This window comes from Solanum dulcamara, chromosome 2, assembly GCF_947179165.1.
Source record: "Solanum dulcamara chromosome 2, daSolDulc1.2, whole genome shotgun sequence".
NCBI classification, from domain to species: Eukaryota; Viridiplantae; Streptophyta; class Magnoliopsida; order Solanales; family Solanaceae; genus Solanum; species Solanum dulcamara.
Window position 1 is genome coordinate 3,631,147 of NC_077238.1, and position 24,681 is coordinate 3,655,827.

General features: G+C 35.8%; 4 protein-coding genes across 5 annotated transcripts; 2 read left to right on the forward strand and 2 right to left on the reverse strand.

The window, feature by feature from the left end:
• Positions 1-1,179: 1,179 nt before the first annotated feature.
• On the forward strand, positions 1,180-6,940 carry LOC129880008 (phosphate transporter PHO1 homolog 1). Its single transcript, XM_055953810.1, has 13 exons — positions 1,180-1,456; positions 1,560-1,866; positions 2,644-3,037; positions 3,123-3,171; positions 3,267-3,338; positions 3,626-3,755; positions 4,518-4,638; positions 4,744-4,993; positions 5,086-5,235; positions 5,634-5,786; positions 5,869-6,147; positions 6,367-6,503; positions 6,596-6,940. The coding sequence occupies exons 1-13, from the start codon at positions 1,220-1,222 to the stop codon at positions 6,684-6,686; spliced, it is 2,370 nt and encodes a 789-aa protein (XP_055809785.1). The 5' UTR covers positions 1,180-1,219; the 3' UTR covers positions 6,687-6,940.
• A 517-nt stretch (positions 6,941-7,457) lies between these two features.
• On the forward strand, positions 7,458-12,681 carry LOC129880010 (uncharacterized protein C24H6.02c). The gene is made up of 4 exons (XM_055953812.1): positions 7,458-7,685; positions 9,336-9,471; positions 11,570-11,698; positions 12,393-12,681. The coding sequence occupies exons 1-4, from the start codon at positions 7,525-7,527 to the stop codon at positions 12,498-12,500; spliced, it is 534 nt and encodes a 177-aa protein (XP_055809787.1). The 5' UTR covers positions 7,458-7,524; the 3' UTR covers positions 12,501-12,681.
• On the reverse strand, positions 12,573-13,721 carry LOC129880009 (lysine-rich arabinogalactan protein 19). The gene is made up of 2 exons (XM_055953811.1): positions 13,020-13,721; positions 12,573-12,849 (listed from the first exon to the last, which is right to left on the reverse strand). Exons 1-2 carry the CDS (start codon positions 13,713-13,715, stop codon positions 12,757-12,759), a joined length of 789 nt encoding a protein of 262 aa, XP_055809786.1. The 5' UTR covers positions 13,716-13,721; the 3' UTR covers positions 12,573-12,756.
• A 1,917-nt stretch (positions 13,722-15,638) lies between these two features.
• Positions 15,639-24,649, reverse strand: LOC129880011 (tRNA(adenine(34)) deaminase, chloroplastic). Of its 2 annotated transcripts, XM_055953814.1 has the most exons (4): positions 20,979-24,644; positions 20,805-20,892; positions 18,748-18,875; positions 15,639-16,084 (listed from the first exon to the last, which is right to left on the reverse strand). In XM_055953814.1, the coding sequence occupies exons 1-4, from the start codon at positions 24,458-24,460 to the stop codon at positions 15,790-15,792; spliced, it is 3,993 nt and encodes a 1,330-aa protein (XP_055809789.1). In that variant the 5' UTR covers positions 24,461-24,644; the 3' UTR covers positions 15,639-15,789. The 2 variants fall into 2 exon arrangements, 1 of the variants encoding a protein (XP_055809789.1); XR_008765323.1 differs by lacking the exon at positions 20,805-20,892 and having other exon boundaries at positions 15,948-16,084; positions 20,979-24,649.
• Between the last annotated feature and the right edge of the window lie 32 nt (positions 24,650-24,681).

A 24,681-nucleotide genomic window follows, 5' to 3' on the forward strand; every position in this document is an offset into this window, starting at 1 on the left:
ATGCAACATTGGTAAGTAATAAATTTGGATGGCCCATTATTAGACATATAAAATGAAATAAAAAAAGATAATAGGGTCAATAAAGAGGCAGTCAAAAAAATGATTGATGAGCACTTATTGGAAAAATGGACTATAAAGTTCTAAACATTGAATGCCAACAAAAACTTTTAATACAACACAACAAAATGATCTTTAAATTTTTTGTTAGTGAAAGTGAGGAAGAGAGTTACAATGGAGTAACATTACTGAAAATAAAGTATTTTTTAAATTATATTAAATGTAAGTGGAAATCAGGCTGGTCTAATTAGAGTTAAACTATGCGTTTATGTTAATTTTATTTGACAAAATAAGCAACATTTTCAATGAGAAACTCTTGATTAATTAACATAAACTGTGTTCATGATCTTAATCAAGTTTTCCTTCCCTTATAGTCAGCGCCGAAATCAGAAATTCTAATAAGGAGATTCAAAAACACAACACTAATAGTGTGAGTGTATGTATTATAAAATTTCGAGAATTCAATTGCACATTTAATATATTATAGAAGCATAACGATTATTGATAGAACCCCTCGTTTAACTAACTAAATCGAGTTTTGTCCATCACTTATTAGATTTCTTTGTCTCTTCTTTTTTTTGTCTAACCATCTGGTATTCGAAATCCACTGACCTGATTAATAAAAATTCACGCTACGTAAGGTTTATTCTCAAAGCTTGAACCCAGTCGAGACCTGAGACCTCTAATTAAGAGTAACGTAATCACATCCATCACACCACATTTGATGATACTCATTTGATTTCTTCGTGACTAGTTAAGTGTGAATTACGTGATGTACTTCAAACGTTATGAAAAGTTGGAAAACATAAAACATAACTGAAATTACTAAAGAAAAAAAGAAAGAAATAAAGGGAAATAAAGTTAGTACCATGTTTGTTTTTACCTTAAAAATGTACTTATGATCACCACAACTTTTTCTATAAATAAAAAAAAATCCCACTTTTTTTTCTGATATAAAATGTAATATCACAAGTGGAATGAGCATAGGATAACCATTGGATATTATTTGAATTGTGCTGTTCAGAATCTTGTACCAATTTTTTTTAAAAAAAATTCCCTTTTCCCTCTCCTTAAATATTTCAATATTTTCCCTCATTCCAAACACACTTCACTACTCTTCACTTGTATTTTGCCATTTTCTTTGTACTTGTTGGGAAAAAAAATGGTGAAATTTTCTAAACAATTTGAAGGGCAATTAGTTCCTGAATGGAAAGAAGCTTTTGTTGATTATTGGCAATTGAAAAAAGATCTCAAGAAAATTCATCTTCTTAACAATAATGGAAGTACTAACAATGTCAATAACAGGAACAAAGAGAGTTCTTTTTCGTGTACCTTTTATACGTCTCTTAGGAAATTCCCTTTGTTTGGACCTCAACGTCGCAAACATGGGGTCATTCAAGTACTTGATCACCCCCTTTCCTTTCGAACGTTTTCTTTTTTCTATTTCCTAAGCTGTTTCTTGATTTTTAACGTGGAACGTGTTGGATCTTGATCGTTATTAGGTTCATACGAAGCTTGGACAAACGTTGAGTAAAGGGGATTTGTATGAGACTGAATTGTTGGAGCATTTTGCTGATACTGAGGCTGCTGCTGAGTTTTTCGCGCTTTTGGACCTTCAACTTAACAAGGTGAACCAATTTTTTCGAACGAAAGAGAAGGAGTTTGTCGAAAGAGGAGAGTCATTGAAGAAGCAAATGGAGATTCTCATTCAGCTCAAAGCTGCATTGATCAAACAACAACATGATAAAGGAACTTCTTCAGGCCAAAACACCAAAGAGGATGAGTCAATCTCAGGCACCATTTCTTGTGGTAACAGAATTTCCCCTGTTTTCTCTCTGTTTCGTGTTTTTTTTTTTGATCTCCGTCTATGTTGCTCGAGCTATTCAAAAATATTGTTGCATGTATGTTGGATCCTTCCAAAACTATGCATGTTTTAAAGATCCGACATTGGTGTGGCAACGTTTTCTAAGGGTATGAGCAACATAGGTTTTCATTCTAGTCCTTCATTCTATTTACATCTTTTTTGTTTTTTCACTCGAGAATGAAACTTGCATTGGGGTCTAGATTAATCAAGATTCCTGTTGTGTAAGTCATATTAAAGGGGAACGAGTTTCCTACTAGGAATCATACTCAGGGATTGTACACGATACCTCTAGTTAAGTATGGTGAGATCTTATCCATCTCAATACAACACTCGGAATTCTGTTTACATTTTTTTAATTGAACAAAGGGAGTAACTAGTAAGTAATACTTGTTTTCTTTTTCTTTTTTCTTGAGATTTTTTTTCTTTGCATTCAAATATTCTCAGCATTTATTCATTCTTGCTAAGTTATTACATGATTGATTTCTCATATTTAGAGGAGATCGGAATCTAGAAATCAATTTCATGATATATACTATGCTATTCCTCCAAGTTGAAGCAAAATGTTATATTTTAAAGCAAACTTATCCCACGGAGTGTCTACAGACTTTTTATTAATAAAATAAAATCCTCAAAACGGAGAAGTACAAGCAAGGGGAGCAGCTTATAACCAATCGTAACAAAGCAAAATGTTTTAACTAAAACATATTTTTTTTTGGCAATAGATGAAGAGTCCAACAAAGACAGGACAGAACAAGAACAGGACATTGAGAACTCAATAGATCAAGTGATACTAGACTCTCCAAGATTAAGTGAACTAGGAAATTCAACTAATATCAAGAGAGAAGACAACAAATCGAAGAGTTCATCAGAACGAGTGATCAATTGCCAAGGGAAAAGCTTAAAGATTCACATTCCTCTAACGAATCCAACACGAACATTCTCAGCTATAACTTATTTGCTTAGGGATGATATGATCAATCAATCCTCCAAGAAATGTGGCCCTGATGGAAGAAAAAAATTGCACATCAATAGAACAAAACTAAAACACGCGGAGAAGATGATTAGGGGAGCCTTCATTGAGCTCTACAAGGGACTAGGATACCTTAAAACTTATCGGTATGTTCCTCAAAACTAACTAGTCGTTCGATTAATAATTAACTTTCTTTGTTACAAAACAATTTGACATGTTGAATCTTTACAGGAACTTGAACATGCTTGCTTTTGTAAAGATCTTAAAGAAATTTGACAAAGTAAGTAATTTTTTTCTTCTAGCCTAACTGTTTAGCTCTCCACACTTAACTTTTACTATGGCTAAGTTAACTTTTCATTGTGTTTTTTCTCATAGGTTACAAACAAACAAGTTCTTCCTATTTATTTAAGAGTTGTGGAGAGCTCCTACTTCAACAGCTCAGACAAGGTAAATGAAACAAAATCAAATAGCCAAAGAAGTGTTCAACTTTTCCATTGTAAAAAAAAGACTTTTTGAACATGAAAATGTAGCAGCATGACATTGTTTGTAGAAGTGTTGTTGGTACTAAATTCCAAATAGATATCCCATCAAAATAACATCATAAGATTATTCTTAGACACTACTAAGTGGTCATATCTTAAAGAGGAAAAAAAAAGTGCTATTACACAAAAGCAATAGCTTTATAGTATTTGATAAGATATTGTTGTCTCATACATTATACATTTGTTACATAGGCTTTGAAGTTGGCTGATGATGTTGAGGAGATTTTTATCAAACACTTTGCTGAAGATGATAAAAAAATGGCTATGAAGTACCTAAAGCCAACTCAGAAAAAAGAATCTCATGCAGTTACATTTTTCATTGGTGAGTTTCGTCGAAAAATCACACTGTATATACAAGGTCAATATTTTATTTTATATTCATATATAGTAAATAATGAACCTCTCAATGAAAATTACGTCTCCGTTACGGATTGGAAGTATCTAGAAGGAAACATCCAAGATAATATACATAAGTGGCTTCTTTTTTAAGTTACCACTTCTTTTATTGGATAGCCAGATAAAAGCAAAGAGTCATCAACATAAAAGGGCCATGTGCTGCAAAAGTTGGCTTTGAATCAGGCCATTAACCACCTGAAGAAAAAAAAAGTAGACTTAAGGGTCCACTTTTTTTCAGCAGTGGAGGACAAAGAAAGTCCATTTTAGGTCATTATCATGTTATTGACCAAAAAAAATGTTCAAACTTTGAAGAACCCTTTAAGTGTTCAAAAGACAATAGTGCTTAGTTTTTCTAAGGCTTATACCTCTCCTATGTTGCCTGGACTCTTAAAAATGCCGAAGGGTGTGTGTCGAATCCTCAAAAAAGTTACATATTTTTGGAGGATCTGATACTGGTGTGACAACAAGTTTGGAGAGTCTGAGCAACATGGGCCAAAATCAGGACTGTTTACATAAGTATATGAAATGTTAAAAGACCAACATAACATGAAACTAGTGACACTGGCCTAATGTTGAAAGAACAATGAAAAATGAAACACGATATATTAGATATATTTTCACATTAACAAGATGATGTTGATCTAATTTGAACTACTGAATATGTCTGATATTGGCTTTCCGAAAACAGGTTTATTTGCAGGATGTTTCCTAGCACTTTTAGTTGGATATGTGATCATGGCTCATATCACAGGACTGTATAGACCTAAGTCTGATACAATCTACATGGAAACTGTCTATCCTGTTCTCAGGCAAGTGTTCAATTATGGTTCAAACAATTCAAATGTTATTTAACTCGTAAAGTCATTGGAATTTCTTCGAAACATCTAATGGAAATTACACTAATGATTGTGCAGCATGTTCAGCTTAATGTTCTTGCACTTTTTCCTGTATGGATGCAACATATTTATGTGGCGAAAGACTCGTGTAAACTATAGCTTCATCTTTGAGCTAGCACAAACAAAGGAACTCAAGTACAGAGATGTGTTCCTTATATGTACTACGTCGATGACTGCTGTTGTCGGGGTCCTGTTTCTTCATCTAACACTTGTAGCAAAAGGGTATTCCTATAATCAAATTCAAGCAATCCCTGCCCTCCTATTATTGGTAATTTTCTTAATATTGACAAAAAAAAATCGATTTTTTTTCCTATTTCGACTCAATATATGTAAAAGTATAATCACAACTGTTTTTAACAGGTCTTCATTTCGCTGCTGGTGTGTCCATTCAACATCATATACAAATCTAGCCGTTATCGATTCATTTGTGCTATAAGGAACATCATGTTTTCACCTCTGTATAAGGTTGTCATGTTAGACTTCTTCATGGCTGATCAACTTTGTAGCCAGGTTAGCAAAGAAATCAGTAAATTAAATAGGCATCATACATTAAAAAAACGATCAAACTTGACCTCAGCTGACACGTACGTATTCCAATTTTGAGAGTGCACATCTAGACACCTCAATTTGGATTCAACCGTCAACTAAACACTCCAACTCGTCCCCACTATGTCTCAGGAACATCTGATGCTGATGTGGCACCTAGATGATCATTTTGTAAGTTAGAGCGTTCAACTGACACAATGAAGATGAGTTGAGGTGTCTAGATATGCATACTCAAAGTTAGAGTGTTTACTTGTCAGTTGTGTCAGTTGAGCCCAAGTTTGAATTTCTGTTTAAGTAAGCATTCTTCAGTACTATAACAGATCGAACGTTTTCTGATGTTAATTTTGTTGTTACCTCAACAGGTTCCAATGCTAAGAAACCTTGAGTATGTAGCATGTTACTATATAACTGGAAGTTACAAAAATCAAGATTATGGTTACTGTATGAGGACAAAATACTATAGAGACCTTGCTTATGCAGTTTCTTTCTTGCCATATTACTGGAGAGCTATGCAGGTTTTTGACAACTTCCCTTTTCAAGGTTTTAAATTTTGAACTGATTTAAATAGAAAGTGAATCGAATACGATATATTTTCAGTGTGCAAGAAGATGGTTCGACGAAGGACACAAAAGCCACCTAGTGAATTTAGGGAAATATGTGTCTGCAATGTTGGCTGCTGGTGCAAAAGTTGCATATGAAAAAGAAAAGAATATGGGATGGCTTTGTTTAGTTATAGTCATGTCAAGTGTTGCAACTGTGTACCAATTATACTGGGATTTTGTTAAAGATTGGGGCTTGCTTCAATGTCATTCCAAGAATCCATGGCTAAGGAATGAATTGATGCTACGACGAAAATTTATCTACTACATCTCCATGGTATTAACTCTTAATCCTCCCTCAAAACAAAAAACTATGTTGTTCAGACTTTCCTAAATGTTGTCGCACCTATGTCAGATCTTCAAAAAATACGCTACTTTTGGAGGATCAGGCATGTACTAGTCGCCATTTTTTGAAAAGTTCGAGCAACGTAGCACTCAAACCAAGTAGAAAAATCTTTTCTTGAAAATCTAAGAAATTTTTATGTTGTTGTTGTAGGGATTGAACCTTGTACTAAGGTTAGCATGGTTACAAACAGTACTTCATTACAATTTTGGAACTGTAGACTACAGGATAACAGGGCTATTTTTAGCAGCCCTTGAAGTCATTAGAAGAGGACACTGGAATTTTTACAGGTGATTTTGAATATCCCGATTATATTGTCAGTGTATATAAGTTAAAATCGTGTTTTTGCTTAATATGGACATTGTTTTCAATTCTGAAACAGATTGGAGAATGAGCATCTAAATAATGCAGGGAAATTTAGAGCTGTTAAGACAGTGCCACTTCCTTTTCAAGAAGTAGATGAACAAGATTGAATTATTCCAATTTGCAACTCTGAAATTGCAAAAAAAAGAGAGAATGTTATCTCATTGAACAAGTTGATAAATTGTCAAATTGTTCTCTATTCTCTCTCTTTCTTTTTTGGTATTTTGGTTGGGCCTATGTAATATGTTCTACTTTCCAGGAAATAATCCACACTTGTAAACTACAAAAATTCTTCTAATGTGAATGAAAATGACGCGCTATTTTTTGTGTCGATCTGAAATTATCTTATCTTGCATTAAAAGTAGTAGTTTTGTACCCAAGTTTTGTTTTCTTTCTTGTAATATATAACCAAGTAGAAATTAGTTCCCTCTCAATTCATATACATGGAAATTCAAATATATTTTAACTTTGGAAAGAGGATGGTATTTAAGAGATGAAGTGAGAAAAATCAAAATAAAATCTATTTTTCCTTTAAACTCCTTTTCTCAATTCTTGAACTAATTGTAATTTGTAAATCACTTCAGAAAAATTTAAGAAGTAAGAATTAAAGAAATAAAAAACTACATTAAAATGTTTTAAGGCGAAATTACATCCACTTCCCAATATACATATATTATAATACATCTTTTGGCTATACTATTTAAGTTAATTTTTATATTAATAATTAAAACTATATGTGAATACTAGAAACTAAATATTTAGTAAAAAAAAGAATTTTTTTAATTTTTGAAATGGAATTTTTAATGCGAATTTGAATTAATGGATGTCTAATTAAAATATATATATATAATAAAAAAAAATACATTATTTGCATAGAGCACCCTCTCCATAATTCCAATTCAAGCCGCAGCTTCAGCTTGTGTTTCTCTGTTCTTGATTCTTCCTTCAATGGCTATATCCATAACAGGAAACAGCAGAATCTTTCATAATTTCAATTCTTGTAGCTCTTTATCTGTTACCAGAATCAAAACCCATGTGCCCATTTGTTCTCTTCAGTTCCCTCCTTCCTTCAGACCTAATTCATATCATTACTGTATCAAATCCACAAGGTAAGCTTCTATTCATCATGTTTTTTCCTAATTTCATTCTTTTCTTTCATGGGGTTTGTCTTTTTTCTTTTCTTTTTTGATCCCCAGTTTGTTGTTTGGTATAAAGATCTCAACTTTACTGGTTATCTTTGGAAAAAAAAACTGAACTTTAATATGTAGAGTTGATGAGTGGTGGAAGTCAGCGTTACGTGATGTCTGTTGTTGATGGGAGCTAATAGGCATCACGTGAAAATAGTCGAGGTGAGCGCAATCTGGGACACCACAGTTATCAAGAAAAGAAAGAGTTGAGTAGTGGAAGAAATGGATTCACATGAAGTGGAATGGATATAGAGGATTCATATAGTCGACCTCAACTAGTTTGAGATTGAGGAGTATTATCTTTTTTTTATTTCCCAGTTTGTTGTTTGTTATAAAAATCTTAACTTTACTGGTTATCCTAAAAAATAAAACTGAACTTTAATATGTAGAATTGAGTAGTGGAAGTCGAAGTTACGTGGTACTTGTTGCTGGTGTTGAGGTGAGGACAATCTGGCCCAGACACCACTATCATCAAGAAAAAGAGAGTTGAGTAGTGGAAGAAACGCCTTCACATTCAGCGGAATGGATATAGAGGATTCATATAGTTGACATGAACTAGTTTGAAATTGAGGCATATTGTCTTGTTCTCTTTTTTGATTCCCCAGTTTGTTGTTTAGTAGAAAAATCTTAACTTTACTGGTTATCCAAAAAGAAACTGAACTTTAATATGTAGAGTTGAGTAGTAGAAGTCAGAGTTACGTGATGTCTGTTGTTGGTGGGAGCTAATAGGCATCACGTGGAAATAGTCGAGGTGAGCGCAATCTAGCCCGGACACCACAGTTATCAAGAAAAGAAAGAGTTGAGTAGTGGAAGAAATGGGTTCACATTAAGCGGAATGGATATAGAGGATTCATATAACCGACCTCAACTAGTATGACATTGAAGGGGAGCCTTGGAGTAACTGGTAAAGTTGCTGCCATGTGACCAGGAGGTTACAAGTTCAAGCCTTGGAAACAGCCTCTGGCAGAAATGCAAGGTAAGGCTGCACAGCCTTGTGGTCAGGCCCTTCCCCGGACCCTGCGCATAGCGGGAGCTTTAGTGTACCGGACTGCCCTTTTAACTAGTATGAGATTGAGGCGTATTAGTTGATATGGCTGTATTATGTAGAATGCAGTAAAATTGAGGATTGGAATGCAACAGGCCCTAATGGGGTGGAATGGATATAGATGATTTGTATAGACAACCCCAAGTGTAGCTGTAGTAGTAGTATTTGAAGCTTATCGGTTCGGGATTTTAGTCCTTTTGAGTTATTGTGTTCTAAAGTAATAGTTTGTACATATTAAATGAATTTCTCAAGACAAATACAGGGTTTGAACCAAAAATACTGGGGGTTCTACCAAATCCACTTCCTACACTCTAGCTCCACCCCTGGCTGTTGTACTATGTAAAACCTAGTTAAGCTGGGTTGTGTCGATGAAACGGGTCCAACTGGAGCTAAGTGTCTATGAGGATATGAATAGATGACCACAACTAGTTTGTGCTCAAGGCCTAGTAGCTTTTTTCATACTAGGTAGAGTGCATGAGGATTGGTCGGTCAAAACACAATGTTTATGTTTTATTTTTATGTAACAGGTCAAGTACTATTTATGGGAAGAGGAGAGCATCAGAACATTTGTTCCGGCTTCCAATTATTTCTTGTGTAGTGGAAGATAGTTCTGAAAGACATCCAGAATCTGTGAATTCGTCTGCTTCAAGTTATTCTTCAAAGGTACTTTTTTGCCGTTCATTGCATGCATTGTGAACTTTTGCCTAACGATTTTGGATATCTAGACCACCAGCTAGGGGAAATCAGTGTCACCGTGAGCCTCTAGTGTCTAGACACTTAGGTACACCTTAGTAGTTGAGCACCAATTAGTTAGATACAAAAGCACTTTGATGGGATTTGAAGTTGAGACATCTTTGTCTCTTCATCTCAACTGGTTAAAGCTATCCTTGGTTTATGACTGCACCTTGCAAAAGAGTAGTTTTGTCTCTCTGGTGGTTAGTTTTCTGTAATGTTAAGTTTCTCCTTCTTCTTTTACGAGATTTTTATGGAAAGATTGGCTCTTGATGGGTGGTTGTGAGTTATCACCTAGACTAGACACCCTTTTTTTTTTAGATTAGAGTAATTTAACTTCCGTTGTAAGATGTGATATTTACACCCCTTATTTGGTGAAGAATGACCAGCTGTAATTTGTAGTTACAAAAAAAAATAAGAATTTCTAATTGCACTTTGACTTCTCAAGTATCATTTTTTTCGGGCCGAAAGAGTGATGACAAAATCCCCTTTAGCTTCCTTCTCCTGAGGAATGAAGTCATAAACAATAATGAATTGCTTATTCTACAATACTACCATAATTCAATTGTGCTCTCACAACAGAATATGGAAATAGAGTAAGAACTCAGTCAGTTCAACTTGCATGTAAAAAGAGCACTAAACAATACCAAACATAAGGAAGATGATAAATGTAAATTGGACGACATAATGGGAGGAAAGCTACCTGCGCAAGAAAAGCAAAAAAAAATTAAAAAATAGAGATTGAATGGAGGCTTCATGTCTTATTATAGAGTACTAGAACTGTATAAGTGTGAAAGATTTTATAGTGGTAGAAAGAGTGTAGTCTTCCACTTATGTAGGGAGCAGAGTACAACAACATATCCGGCGGGGTATAGGGAGGGTAGAGTGTATGCAGACTTTAGCCCTACCTTAGAGGTAGAGAGTTGTTTCCAATAGTCCCTCAGCTCAAGAAAAACAGTCCGAATCAGTCTAGAAAAAGAAGTAATGGAAGTACAAGAAACAATAGATAGTAACAAAAAGAAGGAAAACTCACCGTCATTAATTGGGCCTTATTGACATTTCCCTCTCAGATTCCTCTCTTAATCTCTCTTTACATCATAGCGGCAAATCTTCCTAATAATCACTTCTGTGTTACTTGTATATCTCCATCACCCCCATAGAGCTTCCACAGTTCTCTGAATCCCAGTATGAAGTTTTCTTCCCCGTTGACAATTAGTCTCTTTTTTTTTTGGGGGGGGGGGGGGGGGGCCGAGGGGGTGGGGGGGATCAATCACATAAATTTCATAAAACACACCAAGTTGGTGTGAAATGTATGTAGTTCTCTTTCTTGGTTTCAGTTGCTTTCCTTTTCTCGTGCATGTAATGCTCGTCTCTGAATGAGAGTATCTTTTCTGAAAAATCAAAATAAGCTCCTTGAATCAATTACGAAATACATTTCGAGACCCTTTATTGTTATATAGGTCGGATTGGTATATGTTTAATCCATTCATGTTAAGTAGGTTTCAGTGATTTGATCCGAAACTAATTGATGTGTACATTCCAAGGTTCAAGTGCTCTATATTTGACATATGAAAACCAATTTCTTAATATCCGTTTCCTAGATTGTTGGGATAAAATTCACTGAAGGGTAAACATAGTTTTCTAGCTATATTTCAATTGGTAATGAAGGTGAAATATTTTGTGTCCATCTCTTTATGAGAATTTAACTTTTAAACACAAAGATGCAGAACAAATATGACCTTTACCCTGAAAGAAGCTCATTTCTTTCTTCTCTTCATATAGCTAAAATTTTAAATGTGAATTTATCAAATAAAGGGAACTATTTCTGTTGAGAAAAGGTTAAAAGCAAATTGTTGTGATCTCAGAATATGTTGATGCCGTTTCTATCCTTTTCTCTTTCTTCTTTACCTCTTGTCATTAGTATTGATGTGTTTATTAGCTTTTGATTTGCCCTATTCAGTTCCCTTTTTGGATTTCTTCTGTTAACATTTTCTTTGTGTATTCTTAATGAGCCGGTGTCTTCTTACAGGAAGCAGGCTTTGACCTGAAACTACCAAGAAGAAGTCTATTAGCAACTTTCACGTGTAATGCTTGTGGTGTTCGATCTCAAAGACTCATAAACAGATTAGCATATGAAAGAGGGACTGTGTTTATACAGGTACTTAAGGTTGAGCATATATAGGTGCTGTTAAAACTAATTTTCTTGTGAGAGAGCAAAGTCCAAATAATATCTCTTAATTATGTATGTTCACGAAGATATTTTAGGCTAGAAATGTTAGATGGATGATTTAGCCATTGAAGGTATTAAGGAGTAATCTTCTTAGTAGCACTTGTATTATACGGTGCTGTCATTTGCTCTCCTCAATTTGAACTATTTTTTCTAAAACATTTGGCTAAAACTATAAGTTATCAGGTAGTGGTCACCATATCTGAGCCGTTTAATTGTGAGGGACATATGGGATCTTTTAACTCTACCTTACTACATGAATAAAGATTTTTTTTAGCTCTTGCGCATTTGTTCATAAATGGGGTAACCAAACCTTTTGGACGGTTGCGACTTTCCTAAGTAGTATGATGTCAATATTGACCTGTTCTTAACATGAAAGATACAGAGGTTAACAACCACAATTCCTACATTCAGATATTTGCCATCTTGGTTGCACCAATTCTTCTAATACCTTACTGAAATCTAAAATTAAAACCTTCTGTCCAGCTTTTGAGTCTTTGGTATTTAAGTCAAGTAATGGTGTGACATAGCTGTCTTATTGCCTCTGTTTTCTTTAATTTTTTTATTATTAAAGAATATTTAAATCGGCTGGGTGTCAATTGTCAACTGAAGATTCTCATTTCAGTGTTCAGGCTGCTCTCAGTATCATAAATTAGTTGACAACCTTGGACTTGTGGTTGAGTACAACTTGAAGGACGAAAGTAGTATGGATCCAGATGCCGATGAAGATTGACTGAAGCTTATGCAATAGATACCTTTAGGCTCTAGCAAAAGAGTAATAGTATTGATAGTGCCATTTTGTAGGTGAAGGAAAATCAATTACATTCCATTTAAATGTCTGGATGAAAAGAATATCAATGAGATAACAACAATGACAATCATATTCCACATTATTTTTCCTCTAAACACATAAATAGTACCCATCTCATTTCAAAATTTTCTTTCTGGTAATGAAACATTTAGCTTTTCGTGTAACCTCTGTGGGAATCTCAGATTATGATGGCCAAAAGAATAGTCATCACCAAACCAGCATTCGTCCACATTCTAGATGTGCTTCCTTGAAGTAAAAAGGTTGCTCCATTCTGCAGTCAAGTGAGAGAAAGTAAATTTAGCATATTAGAGCTGTTCCTGTCCGGGTACTATGTTATTTTTGAAAAATTACAGTTACCAGATGGGGAAAAACAATGGAAACATTACCAAAATTTTTGAAAAATTACAGTTACCAGATGGGGAAAAACAATGGAAACATTACCAAATTCAGAGTAGGCGATGGCGCTGGTGTCACATCCACAGAATCTTGGACGGTTGGTGGTGCTGGAGGGCTTGGCACAGTTGGTGCAGGTGCTGGTGCGTGATGGTGCTTATGCTTGTGCTTCTTTCTTTTGTGCTTGCCATGAGCTGGTGCCGGTGAGGGTGCTAACTCTGGTGCTGCTACTGGTGTTACCACAGCTGGTGGAGGAGCTGGTGGTTGAGTGACTGGTGTTGGTGCTGTTGCTGGTGGCGCCTTAGGCGGAGACACTGGTGGTGGTATAGGTGCTGGTGCTGGGGCTATCTGAGGTGGTGGTACTGCTGGTGGAGAAGCAACTGGAGCAGGTGGTGGTGTTACTGGTGGTTGTGATGGACTTGAGACAGGTGGAGTTGGTGGAGGTTGTGGTGGTGGGGTTGTTGGAGCAGAGACGGGGGCAACTTTAGGTGGAGGTACTATTGGAGGTGCTGCTGAAGTTGCTGGTGGCTGTGATGGTGCAACAGGCGTAGTGGAAGGCGGGGGTGATGCTGCAACGGGTGTGGTAATAGGTGGAGGCGTTGTGGTCGGTGTAGATAGTGATGCAGCTGGTGCTTGTGCATTAGCCATCACTAGCCAAATGCAAAAACTTGAAAGGTAAACCAACTTAGAAGAAGCCATTTTGTGCAGGATTTTGATTGTCAAGGGCTGTCTACTTATATACATCAATAATATTATTTAACTTCTAAAAAAAGAAAAAAAGAGTTTGGTAGACATGTTTTTAGGGGAAACTTAGTTTTATGTGAATGCAACAGCAAGTCTCACCATTTGTCAAATTTGGCACCAAAAAATTGTGCTTAATGACTTTTATGTTTCTTCATCATAAGATTTACAATCCATTGGAAAATACAGTATTGGTCATCAATTGCTATCAATTACCATCTCAAGCATAAAAGGACCATTGTAGGTCATTTTTTTAAGTTAGCATATTATTTTCAACCTCTACGTTGTTATAAATGATCCAATTTGTGTAGTAGATAAACTTTGATGCACCAAATTTATGTAGTGAATAAACTTGGGATCTTCTCATAGTTCATTTAAGGGAACAACAACATATCCGGTGTAATCTGACAGGTGGAGTGTATGCAGACTCTACCCCTACCTCATAGAAATACAGGGGTTGTTTCTGAGTTCATTTAAGCGAAATTTACTTTATTATGAATTTTTCAGTAGGAAGCATTTTATCCTTTTTATTGAGTTACTCTACGCGAATCTGGATAGTTAAAACCATAAAATTCTTACTATGCATCATTGCAAAGAAACACAGTACAGGAAATCTTAGTAGATTATTTGGTTAACTATTTGAACTTTCACCTAGTTGATGAGGTTTTGATTCCCCACATTGTAATCTGTTACCCTATCAAAAACAAAAAAACAAATAAATACAGTACAAAAAGTTGAGTAGTAGAAGTTTTCTTCCCTTTTTTAGCAAGTTTTTTCTTCCAGGAAAAGCAAAGCAAAGTGTGATAATAACAAATGTCATAATGGTGATCAGTTTTGCATTTATTGTTGGGGGGAAATGATTTTTGGGATGCTTATTACTTGGCAATACAGCAAAGGCAAAGTGGTTAGATATTTAAATAATGTTAAATTTTACAAAATTATTGTTAATTGTGATTAATCTGTGGTGTTAATACACATGGCAAATTGAATAACTAAATAAACAGATGAAAACATATTTTTTTTATTTTCTACCCTTTTTTTGTGGGGGGGTGGGGGTCTGGGGTATTATGGTACTTGAGTTAAGGTTAACAAATACCACCAACCTTTCTTGATTTTGATTTGACACTTAAGCTATGCCTTGGTACCTAGTCCCAATCCCAAAAAATAATTTATCAAACATGTTGCTTTCTTTCTTTCATGTCATTCAAAATGTGGCAATTTTCAATCTATTAAGCTAGCTCTTTCAATGAACTTTCTATGTCCTTAGTTTTATAATTAGTTTGGATTTTCAGATTATCACAAGGAGTTGAAATTAATCAATCAAAATAAGCCATAAGATTTTCATTTCAAAACAAAAAATTGATTATCATTTATTGGTAACTTGGGTAGGCGAGGAGAAAATACCTAATGGTAAATAGTTGTCCATGTCCAATATTTATATCAAATCAATTTAGCTTGCCATGATTAAATAATTTAATAAAGTGAAAATATATATTAATTAGCCGTGGTTAATTGAAAAAACTTGTGTACAAATACTTGTCCTACTTCTATTATGAAAAGAAATGCCCAGTGTGAGAATGTATTCACCAATTATAAGGGTTAATTTCACAGATGGCTACAAGAGACATTTTCTTGCGTTAAATTTTAAATCCTTTAAGAGGATATATTGGACTTTATCCACCTTACACTAGCATCTTGATATCTGTTTCACTTTCCTTTTTCAAACTGCTTTGACATGCTTTACTTGTGCCGAAAATTTATCGAAAACAACCTCTCTATTGCGAGGTAAAATCCGTAAAGAAACTTGATGTATAAACCCTGCCAAAACAGAATCCAAGAGGAATAATTGCTAAAAGTTGACGTGTGAAAATAAGTCAAAATTATGCACCAAGCAGTACAAAGTTAGTTGCAACTGATTCTAATCTCGAAATGACAATAAATTTGCTGATTAATTCAGATGTTTAAAGAACATAAGCTGTTGACAAAATCATTAACTTGAATACCGCAAAAAAAGAGCGGGGGAAAAAGAGTTTTATCAATACAAGTCTGCAGAAATATGAAGTTCAGAAACAAAAAATCACAGGCAGAACATGATATGAAAGGCGTCCTGAATCTTGGTAAGGAATTTCGGATGGTGGTGTCTTGAAATGGGAAGACATGAAGGTGGTGGTGGTGGTGGTGGTGGTGAAGGAGAATCAGACTCCTTTTCTTTCTTCTTCCTTCTAAGTCGAAAGAACTGCTGCATAGCATCTGCACAGTCCGATGCCAGCACTCCGCGTCGGATTGTTATGTTTGGGTGGAAAGGATGAACTGGAGCAGGAGGCTTATCTGTTTGTTCCAAGCTCCTCTCTCCATCTCCATCGGGGAAAAGCCTGAAACATTATGAAAAACAAAGTCTTTATCTCAAAACCGAAAAGAAGTTTCTTGTGGAGCGAACTCCACGAACTACAGGGGTGTATGCAGAATTTTTCACAAGCAATGTCAATATTTGAAGAAATGAACAAATGAAAAAACTACTATAATGACAAGCAGCGTCATTTTTATACTTATATCCACTATTTTTGTTTTGAAAAAATCAACGAAGCGGCGTCATGAGACATCACTCGAGGCAAGGTGTATCTGCCCCTAGCGAGCTGTATGTATGACTAATCACGTACATATTGAGCAAAGGTAGCAAGATAGGAGATCCATTTTGTGATCACATAGAGATATCAATGTTTAACCTTGATTGATGCAAGGGAAGCAGCAGAAGAAAAAGAAATAAGAAATAATGAATGGCAAAAACATACAGGAGAGGAACCATAATAAGTACGCATGTCAACGGTTCAGAGCACTTTTGTAGCTAGAGGAAGATAAATTTAGTAGCTATTTGGCTGACGAATTTGGAACAAACAAACTATACAAGGCATCACGTTTTGAAGAACAAATTGCGGTGTGAATCAAAGAGAGAGTGGGTTCGTCTTCAGCATAGCTATGTAACGTGAGAATAAGGTAAAAGAGAAAACAAATACTCCCTTTGTTTCAATTTGATTGCCGGGTTTTGACTTGACACGGAAGTAAAAAAGATTTTTGAATCTTGTCGTTCTTTGTGGTCTTAAACTAAAGATATGTGGAATGTACCAAAATGTTTTTTAATCTTATGGTCTTAAACATACCAAGTGGAAAGTTGAAATTAAAGAATTGTCAAAAATGAAAAGAGCATTCTTTTTAAAACGGACTAAAAGGAAAGTAAAATAAACAATGTAAATGGAGGGAGTAATTAAGAAAGGAGGACCTATTTTTGGACAACAACGGAATAACTAGACCTTATGACTTTTGCTTCAACAAGGCACAACAGGTTGTTGAGACCAAATTATCTAAATTACATTCTCATCTACAGCATAACGTTCAACATCTGTTATTTATACTTTGCATTGAACAGAAACCTACAGAATTCATGAATCAAAAGATTCAGCAACAATGATTTAAGATGAACAGATACGAAAGTGTCACTATAATAGATGTGGATCAGTTTTTAAGTTCAAAATCAACAGAGCCCTTAGAAAGGACACAATAACTAGCAGACCCGTGTGCTCCAGAAAAAAGCTCGTTTGGATTAGCTAATGGTAAATAGCTTATAAGTTTTAAGTGTTGAAACTGATTTTACAAATAAGCAGTTACATATTTGGATATAAGTGCTAAAACTATTAGAAAGTAGTTGATGTATCGGGTAAAAAAAAATGTTGATAAGTTGTCCTTTTGTTAGAATGACTAATATACCGTTAAAAGTTTATCAAGAACTCATAAATTTTAAAGTATCCATGTTAAGAAAAGGAGTAACAACAAATACGAAGTGAAGAGTAAGTTAGGACTTTTGTTTTGTGAAAGATAGTTTTGAGAATTAGAAAAAAATATAAAGGATAAAATAGTAAAATACTTGGTCAAATCGAAAGTGCTTATAAGTTGAAAAGTCACAAGTTGGGGATGACCGGTTTAAGGTGTTCGACTAATTTTGGTTTATAAGTAGTTGGTGTTTACCAAACACGTAAATAAGTTAAAACGTGCTTATAAGACAATTTGACCAGCTTATAAGCTTATCCAAACACCATCTCAACTATCTATGTTGATGTTAGGCTGGTCGGAAATTGAAAGAATATCTTTATTGTACATTTTCAGCCAGACAGTGAAGTAAACTGATTTTATGGGAACTTGAGAGATGCTTAGCAGCTTGGCTTTGGACAGAAATAAAGAGGGAAATTTGAGGTATGCTTAACTGCATGACTTTGGGAGAGAGAAAAAGCTGTGAGGATAATACATCAAGAAGAAACATGGACTCACTCTGAAGTCTTTTTAGGACAAACATCCTAAGTTGGTGTTACAATTATTAACTTAAACACTAAAGAATAAAAAAGCTTACTTCCATATCCATACTTATCCCTTTTCCTTCATGAACGTGACTGACGCTCTAAGGAGTTTGCTTTTGGTTTGACAGATAAGGATATTTAGTTCAGTACAAAATAGCTAAATTATTGTAGATACTAGACCATGAAACTAGAAAACTATTGCAGCATGTGCCAACATAGAAAACTGTAAATATTCATCATATTAACTATGGTACTGCCATAAAAGAAACACAAAAAGTTTGCTGTTTAGTTTGAGCTCTTGACTAATATCTAATGTGAAATCCTAAGATTAAGAAATATGAATATCTTAAAGACTTGTAATTTGTGAAAGTTCAGAAAGTTAACACGTGAAACAACAAGAGATTTCTCGTACGATATCATCTCGAGTATGCATCCGTTTTCTGAAAGATCCCGCCTTTCTAACTTTGGTGGGTCTAATAAGATTTGTGTACTGCTGTGAGTTTCGGAGGAAAAGGTTCCTATGGTGTACTGCTAGTTCCAAACAGGAATCAATTTCAAAGATTTTTATATTAAAATCTAAGAACTACGTGTTCCGTCTCTTACTTTTCGATGAACTACCAGAGTAGATTATGAATCACTTACCAAAGAGTATGTAAGCAATCAAATGAACAAATATGCATGATCTTTCTTACCTAATCCAGCTGCCATCAGCCCCTAGGAGCTTATTTGGAGCTCCCCATACAACAGTGTCAATTCTAGCTTGAAGTATTGCTCCAGCACACATAGGACATGGCTCAAGTGTTACATAAAGTGTGGTATCCTGTATGGAAAAAAGTATCGGAAGTTATACCAAAAGAACGGATCCACAACCTTGCTGTAATAGCATTAGATTTATTGATCAAAGAAAAGTTTGACATTCAGGGAAAGAATATCCAGCTGTAGCACGTTTTTTCCTTTTCTGATTTACTTCATTTACCAGAGGCAGGTTCGTACGTCAATTAAATCATGTACTGCATCAAAAAATAAAGAAGCCAAAGCATGCAAAGAAGAAAAGAAAAAAGAGTATTATGATAACCTTAAGTTCAAATCCACTTATCATATTAAACTCATACTTTCCGGATGTACATCACATTTAACAAAGCATTATTAATTATTGAATATCTGGCTAATACAATTCTTTCCCCACCTTGCCAATGCTAGTTTCTTCAACAAGAAAAAAACAGAGTAAACAAGCGTTTGATCTAGCATATAGGAGAAAGAAGAGGTAGGGGTAGGTCGAAGAAGTATTGGGGAGAGGTGATTAGACAGGACATGACACAGTTACAGCTTACGGAGGACATGACCTTAGATAGGAGGGTGTGGAGGACCCACATTAGGGTAGAAGGCTAGTTAATGGTCTCGTTATTCTTCTCTATCCGTAGGCGTAGTAATGCATTACGATCTCTTGCGCTTTGATTTCTGATTTCTGTTATTTCTTTTATTATTTATTACTTTCTATGCTTTGATTACTCTATTTTATCTGTGACACTTTCATTATTTATTTATTCGTTATTTGTTATTTGTTATTTGTTATTTGTTATTTGTTATTTGTATTTATTTATTTGTATTTATTTGTTATCTATTCGTTATTTGTTTGTTGTTTTTCTCATAAAGCTTTTAATTTCCTATTCTTATCTAACATTTTTTTAAGCGTTTATGCTTTTACTGAGCCAAGGGTCTCCAGAAAACAGTCGTCCTACCTTGGTAGGAGTAAGGTCTGCGTACATTCTACTCTCTCCAGACCCCATGTTGTGGGATTTCACTGGGTTGTTGTTGTTGTTGTTGTTGTAACGTGGTGTTAAGGATAGTAGAGGTTGCTTCCAAATTAGGTAATTGGCTACTAAATAATAGCTGAACGCATTCATCTATCCGTTTAGCCATGTGAAATGAAATCATCTGAGATAAGTTGAAGGTTTGTTTCGACATGCAATTTGGGTTTTGAAGTTGTAATTTTTGCTCATAAACATAAAAAAGCCATAAGTAATGAAAATTATCAAAATTGCCCCAATTTTTTATACAATCTTATCAAATAAGCAAAAGTTCATAACAAAGTATAATACACTATCACAAAGTTATGCTAAAAAAATACAACATTTATTGATCGAATTTAGTTCAATAAAAAAGTAAAATTGAACATCAGTTGTAGTGCACTATATTTGTTGTGTCTTTTTTTGGTAATATCATTAGTAACTATATCATTAGTTCATATTCCATGAATATTTTTATCACTCCTTTGGTATTTTTGCAAACAATTACGTCAATATAAAATGATGGATTTTTTTTTATAAAATATAAACTTGTGGGTCAATTTTTGTATTTAAAAAAATGTGAAATCATAATATGAAATTCCCAAATCAAGCTTTTTGGAGAATTTGGGACTTCATCTCATGATTGAAATCATGAGATGAAATCGCATGTCCAAACGCTGATTTCATTTCATGATTTCAAATCATGAGATGAAATTGCATGTTCAAACGCCTACTTAGCTTCATAAACAAGTACAGAAAAAATTTGTAGTGCTTCTTCCTATTTCCCTACCTATAACAGTACATGTTATGTGACAAATCATATTCCATATAATAGAATTACCCCATGCTGTATAAAATTCACACTGTGCTAGTGCTAATTAAAGTCTCAAGTACAGTAGCCATAAAAATTAGGAGGCATCTTCACTTAATCTTTAGGAGAGTATAAAAGTATAAAGAACTACCGAAAGTCTCCATGTCCGAAGTGTGCTTGAAGCCTCACGTATGCACAGCATTTCTGCATGGGCAGTAGAGTCGCGTAGTTCTTCTACACTGAAACATGCATCTTTATGTGTAAACCAAAGTCTAAGGAGGAGGAAAAAAGGAAATAGGAAAAAGCATAAGCTACCATGACTTACAGGTTGTATCCACGAGCAACTATTCTTCCATCATGAACCAGCACAGCCCCAACAGGTACTTCCCAATTGTCAGCAGCCTTGTTGGCTTCCATTAGTGCTTCCCTCATAAATATTTCATCAATCTTCCGCTGATTGCTTTCAAGCTTGACTGCTTCTTCCCACTCTTCAAACCTGTCTTTTACAAATTGATGGGACCTCTGAAACTTTCCGTGTCTCATTTCAGCATCTTTAACCTTAGACCCTGATACCTCACCCGAGATGGTGGAAATTGCTTGGCCATTGCTACAGCTGGATGGAACAGCTTGTCCAACTTCTGCTATTTCTTCTACAACGGGTGATGTTCTCACCGGAATTGAAGAAATCGGAAGCCCCTCCTCTGGGACAGTTGCACCATAGATACCTCGCAAATTTTCCAAAGTAGTGTCTTCAGCAGAAGGCAATGGAATAGTTTTGGATGGTGAACTGCTCTGTAAAACAATTGGCGAAGATAATGTTTCCACCAATGTGTGCTTCATATGTTCCCTTGAGCTTGATGAGCTGGATGCTTCTCCAGGACTATGAGAGCGAACCATTTTCTGTCGATGCCAGTCCAAAGATGCAGATATTTGGTTCGACCTTCTGATGTGTTTTGCATTCTCACTATTATTATCCTCTGCACCAGAAAACCATGTTTCGCTACTTGTGGATTGATTAGATGAGCTCCTTCGAGCAGATTTAGAGGTCAAAGTATCGCGATCGGAACGAGACCATCGCAAATGAACAATATCTCCAATAATATTCCACAAGGACCTACCACTTCTCTTGAAAATAGTTGTTTTATCTTTGTCTGCATCCTCTGATACTTGTGTCTTGGGAGGCTCCTGGACAGAGGGATCAGTTACATCCCACATTTCATCTGAAGGTCCCTTAGCCACTGAAACCAAAGAGAATTGCCTTGATTCATGCTCATTTGATTGAGAATCACCATTACTATGTTGGCCTACAACTTTTTGAGTATGCTGCTCGCCCTCATTAATTAACTTTGTCTCAGAGGTATTTTTCTCCTTCAGAATCTCTGTGTTTGAAATCTCATGCCTGACCTTCTCTACAAATTCACCAACATACTGAGTCGAGGATTTCTGCAATCGATCAGCTGAACCAAGTGCATCTTCATGGGATGTGAAATTTGAAGACGGACCAAGAACCTCATTGCTTCTGGCTTCACCATGTGTTTTGTACTGAGGTTGTGGAGGCCTTTCTGAGGTAAGTTCGTGTTGTAGTGAATAACCTCTTTGTATGCCTGAATCAGAAACTTCTTGAGTGGAAAACCCAGTCTTTGACTCCATAATTGATAAGCGTCCTGATAATACTTGGGAAGATGCTTTCACCTCTCTTTTGTTTGCCTGTGTTACATCAACACTGCTAGTGTCACTAGAATGAGTAGTTGACGTACTCGATGTACCTAGTAGAGTTTTTTTCTCATGTGATTCCATTAATGATTTTGTGTTTCTTGTGTCTCTTATTCTATCTTGGGAGGAGTGCTCTTGGAATTCTACTGATGACTTGTTGAGAAGGTTTGTATAATCTTCCTGGTTCTTCATCCTTGTCTCTGGTTTCCTATGTGAAACATGAGTTCTTTTTTCGTCAGCTTTAGTTAATTGTTCAGCTTTTTCTCTCAACTCAACTAACTCAGTGATCTGACTAGATTGGTGGTGCTCATTTAAGATCTTCTTCCTGAGTTCAGTATCAGAGACTCCCTGAATGGCTGACTCCGTCCTAATGTCATTTTTCTGGATATTAGACTCTTGATTGAGCCTACGAGATCTTCTCCTATATTCATCTTCCCTTATAATGCTCCCAATTTTCTTACTATATTCTTCTCTAGCTTGCTGAATTTGACTCAGAGCCTCGTTGGAGGTTTCTTCTGTTTCATGATAAGATTTTCTTGTGCTATAATCAGTTTTAGATCTAAGGCCATGACTCTCAGATGTATCAACAAATTGTTTATACTTTACATTTGTATTAGATTGTCCTGCCTGTCCAGTTGTTTGCCCCTCGAACTTTGTAATAGAAGCTGCGTCATCATATTTCGTGGAGGAACCAGAAACCTGTTCAGAACTACTTCCATGAACCTGAGATATCCTCGAATGCTTCTGCATTGATTCCTTTCTTGAATCAATCTCCTCAACTGATATGTCAGTAAGCCTCTTCTCCGACTTCTTTCTCCAGTCACCAGTCGCACTATACAATCCCACTGCAGAATCGTCCTTCCGTGAAACAACCCCTTGTTTAGAAGTGTAATTCCGATCCCTTTCCTCCACTGTAACACCTTCACTCCTCAAATCTCCTCCATGCTTCCTTGACGATTCTTCTTCAAAGTGCTCATCCTCAATCTGCAGTTCACTTTCAAAATCAAGGTCACCTGTTGAAGAAGCAGAATAGTATGAAGAACAGCTAGAGCCATTTTTCCTCAGTCTCTGCCTGTGGTCCTCCCTTCTTGAAAAACTTTCCCTGCCTTCTTCTCTTGCTCTTTCATTGTGACTCGCCCTCAACAAGGAAGCTCGTTCTTCCTCCGTATGCCTTGTTCCTCGATTCTCTCTCCTTAACAATGTCTCCCTCTCTTCTTCTCTTGCCCGATCTCTCTGATTCTCCCTTAACAAGGAAGCTCTTTCTTCCTCCGTATGCCTTGTTACTCGATTCTCTCTCCTTAAACTCTCTTCTTCTCTTGCTCGATTTCGTTGACTCTCCCTCAATAAAGAAGCTCTTTCGTCCTCTTTATGGTTTGTCCTTTGCCTCTCTCTCCTTAACAATGATGGCCGGTCTTCTTCCCTTCTCTTCTCCTCCTTCCTCGACGGAATCACTTCATATTCATACTTATACTTCGACGTACACCCCATCGCACCCGATTCATCCCTTTTCTTGTTACCAACATAATTATTCACACCCCCATTTTTCCTTTTCTCCGCGTCTATCCTCTTAGACGACCTTCCATTCCTCTCCCTCACGCCAAACACCTCCTCATCCACATCCTCAGTCAACAAGCTAAGCATAACCTCAGCCTCATCGAAATCCGAAACACTACTTCCTTCACTCATTTCCTCAAACACCAAACACCTATATCTCCCCTTCCCCCATTTCCCTCCTCTTCTACTCACACCATTTCCCTTAAAAGAACAAACTTTTTCATAACTACACTCCCTATCAACATCATAAATTGGAAATCTTGAATAATATCTATCTAAACCACCCAAGATCAGTTTTTTACATTGAATTAAAGTGGATTGTCTCAACCCATATAAGGAATTAGGGCAAATGGGGACTCTATACAACATAGTACCATTTGAAGAACAAGAACAACATGATGGAGATGATAATGAGGAAGAATAAGCTAATGGGTGTCTACCAAATCTATCATTAGAACAATAAGAGTGATCATAATATGAAAATGAAGATGACCCTTTACACTTTACTGTAAGAGTTGAACTTACACAAGTGTTGTACATGGCTAGAGAGAACAAAAAGATTGTACCTTTGATGGAAAAATCTGTTCTTTTCAAGATTCTGTAGAATTTATTAGGAGAAAATCCAAGTGGGGATAGTGTTGGATCAGATTGGAGAAGAGAGAGAAATGATAAATTTTTGTTACCAGAAAAAATGGACTAAACCAGCACCGGGGTATGGAACGAAATTTTCTGTGGGGAGGGGTTTTGGGGTGGGGTGGGAG

What these genes read in the sequence shown, in the direction of transcription:
- LOC129880010 (XM_055953812.1), top strand. Translation starts at nt 7,525, where the DNA reads ATGGCTATATCCATAACAGGAAACAGCAGAATCTTTCATAATTTCAAT. An exon ending in TACTGTATCAAATCCACAAG is followed by an intron (nt 7,686 to 9,335) that starts GTAAGCTTCTAT and finishes TTTATGTAACAG; the next exon opens with GTCAAGTACTATTTATGGGA. An exon ending in GAGGGACTGTGTTTATACAG is followed by an intron (nt 11,699 to 12,392) that starts GTACTTAAGGTT and finishes TTCTCATTTCAG; the next exon opens with TGTTCAGGCTGCTCTCAGTA.
- LOC129880011 (XM_055953814.1), bottom strand. Translation starts at nt 24,460, where the DNA reads ATGTACAACACTTGTGTAAGTTCAACTCTTACAGTAAAGTGTAAAGGG. An exon ending in TTCGGACATGGAGACTTTCG is followed by an intron (nt 18,876 to 20,804) that starts GTAGTTCTTTAT and finishes TTTTCCATACAG; the next exon opens with GATACCACACTTTATGTAAC. An exon ending in GCTGATGGCAGCTGGATTAG is followed by an intron (nt 16,085 to 18,747) that starts GTAAGAAAGATC and finishes ATAATGTTTCAG; the next exon opens with GCTTTTCCCCGATGGAGATG.
- LOC129880009 (XM_055953811.1), bottom strand. Translation starts at nt 13,715, where the DNA reads ATGTATATAAGTAGACAGCCCTTGACAATCAAAATCCTGCACAAAATG. An exon ending in CATCGCCTACTCTGAATTTG is followed by an intron (nt 12,850 to 13,019) that starts GTAATGTTTCCA and finishes ACTTGACTGCAG; the next exon opens with AATGGAGCAACCTTTTTACT.
- LOC129880008 (XM_055953810.1), top strand. Translation starts at nt 1,220, where the DNA reads ATGGTGAAATTTTCTAAACAATTTGAAGGGCAATTAGTTCCTGAATGG. An exon ending in CTCAGGCACCATTTCTTGTG is followed by an intron (nt 1,867 to 2,643) that starts GTAACAGAATTT and finishes TTTTGGCAATAG; the next exon opens with ATGAAGAGTCCAACAAAGAC. An exon ending in TGCAGTTACATTTTTCATTG is followed by an intron (nt 3,756 to 4,517) that starts GTGAGTTTCGTC and finishes TTCCGAAAACAG; the next exon opens with GTTTATTTGCAGGATGTTTC.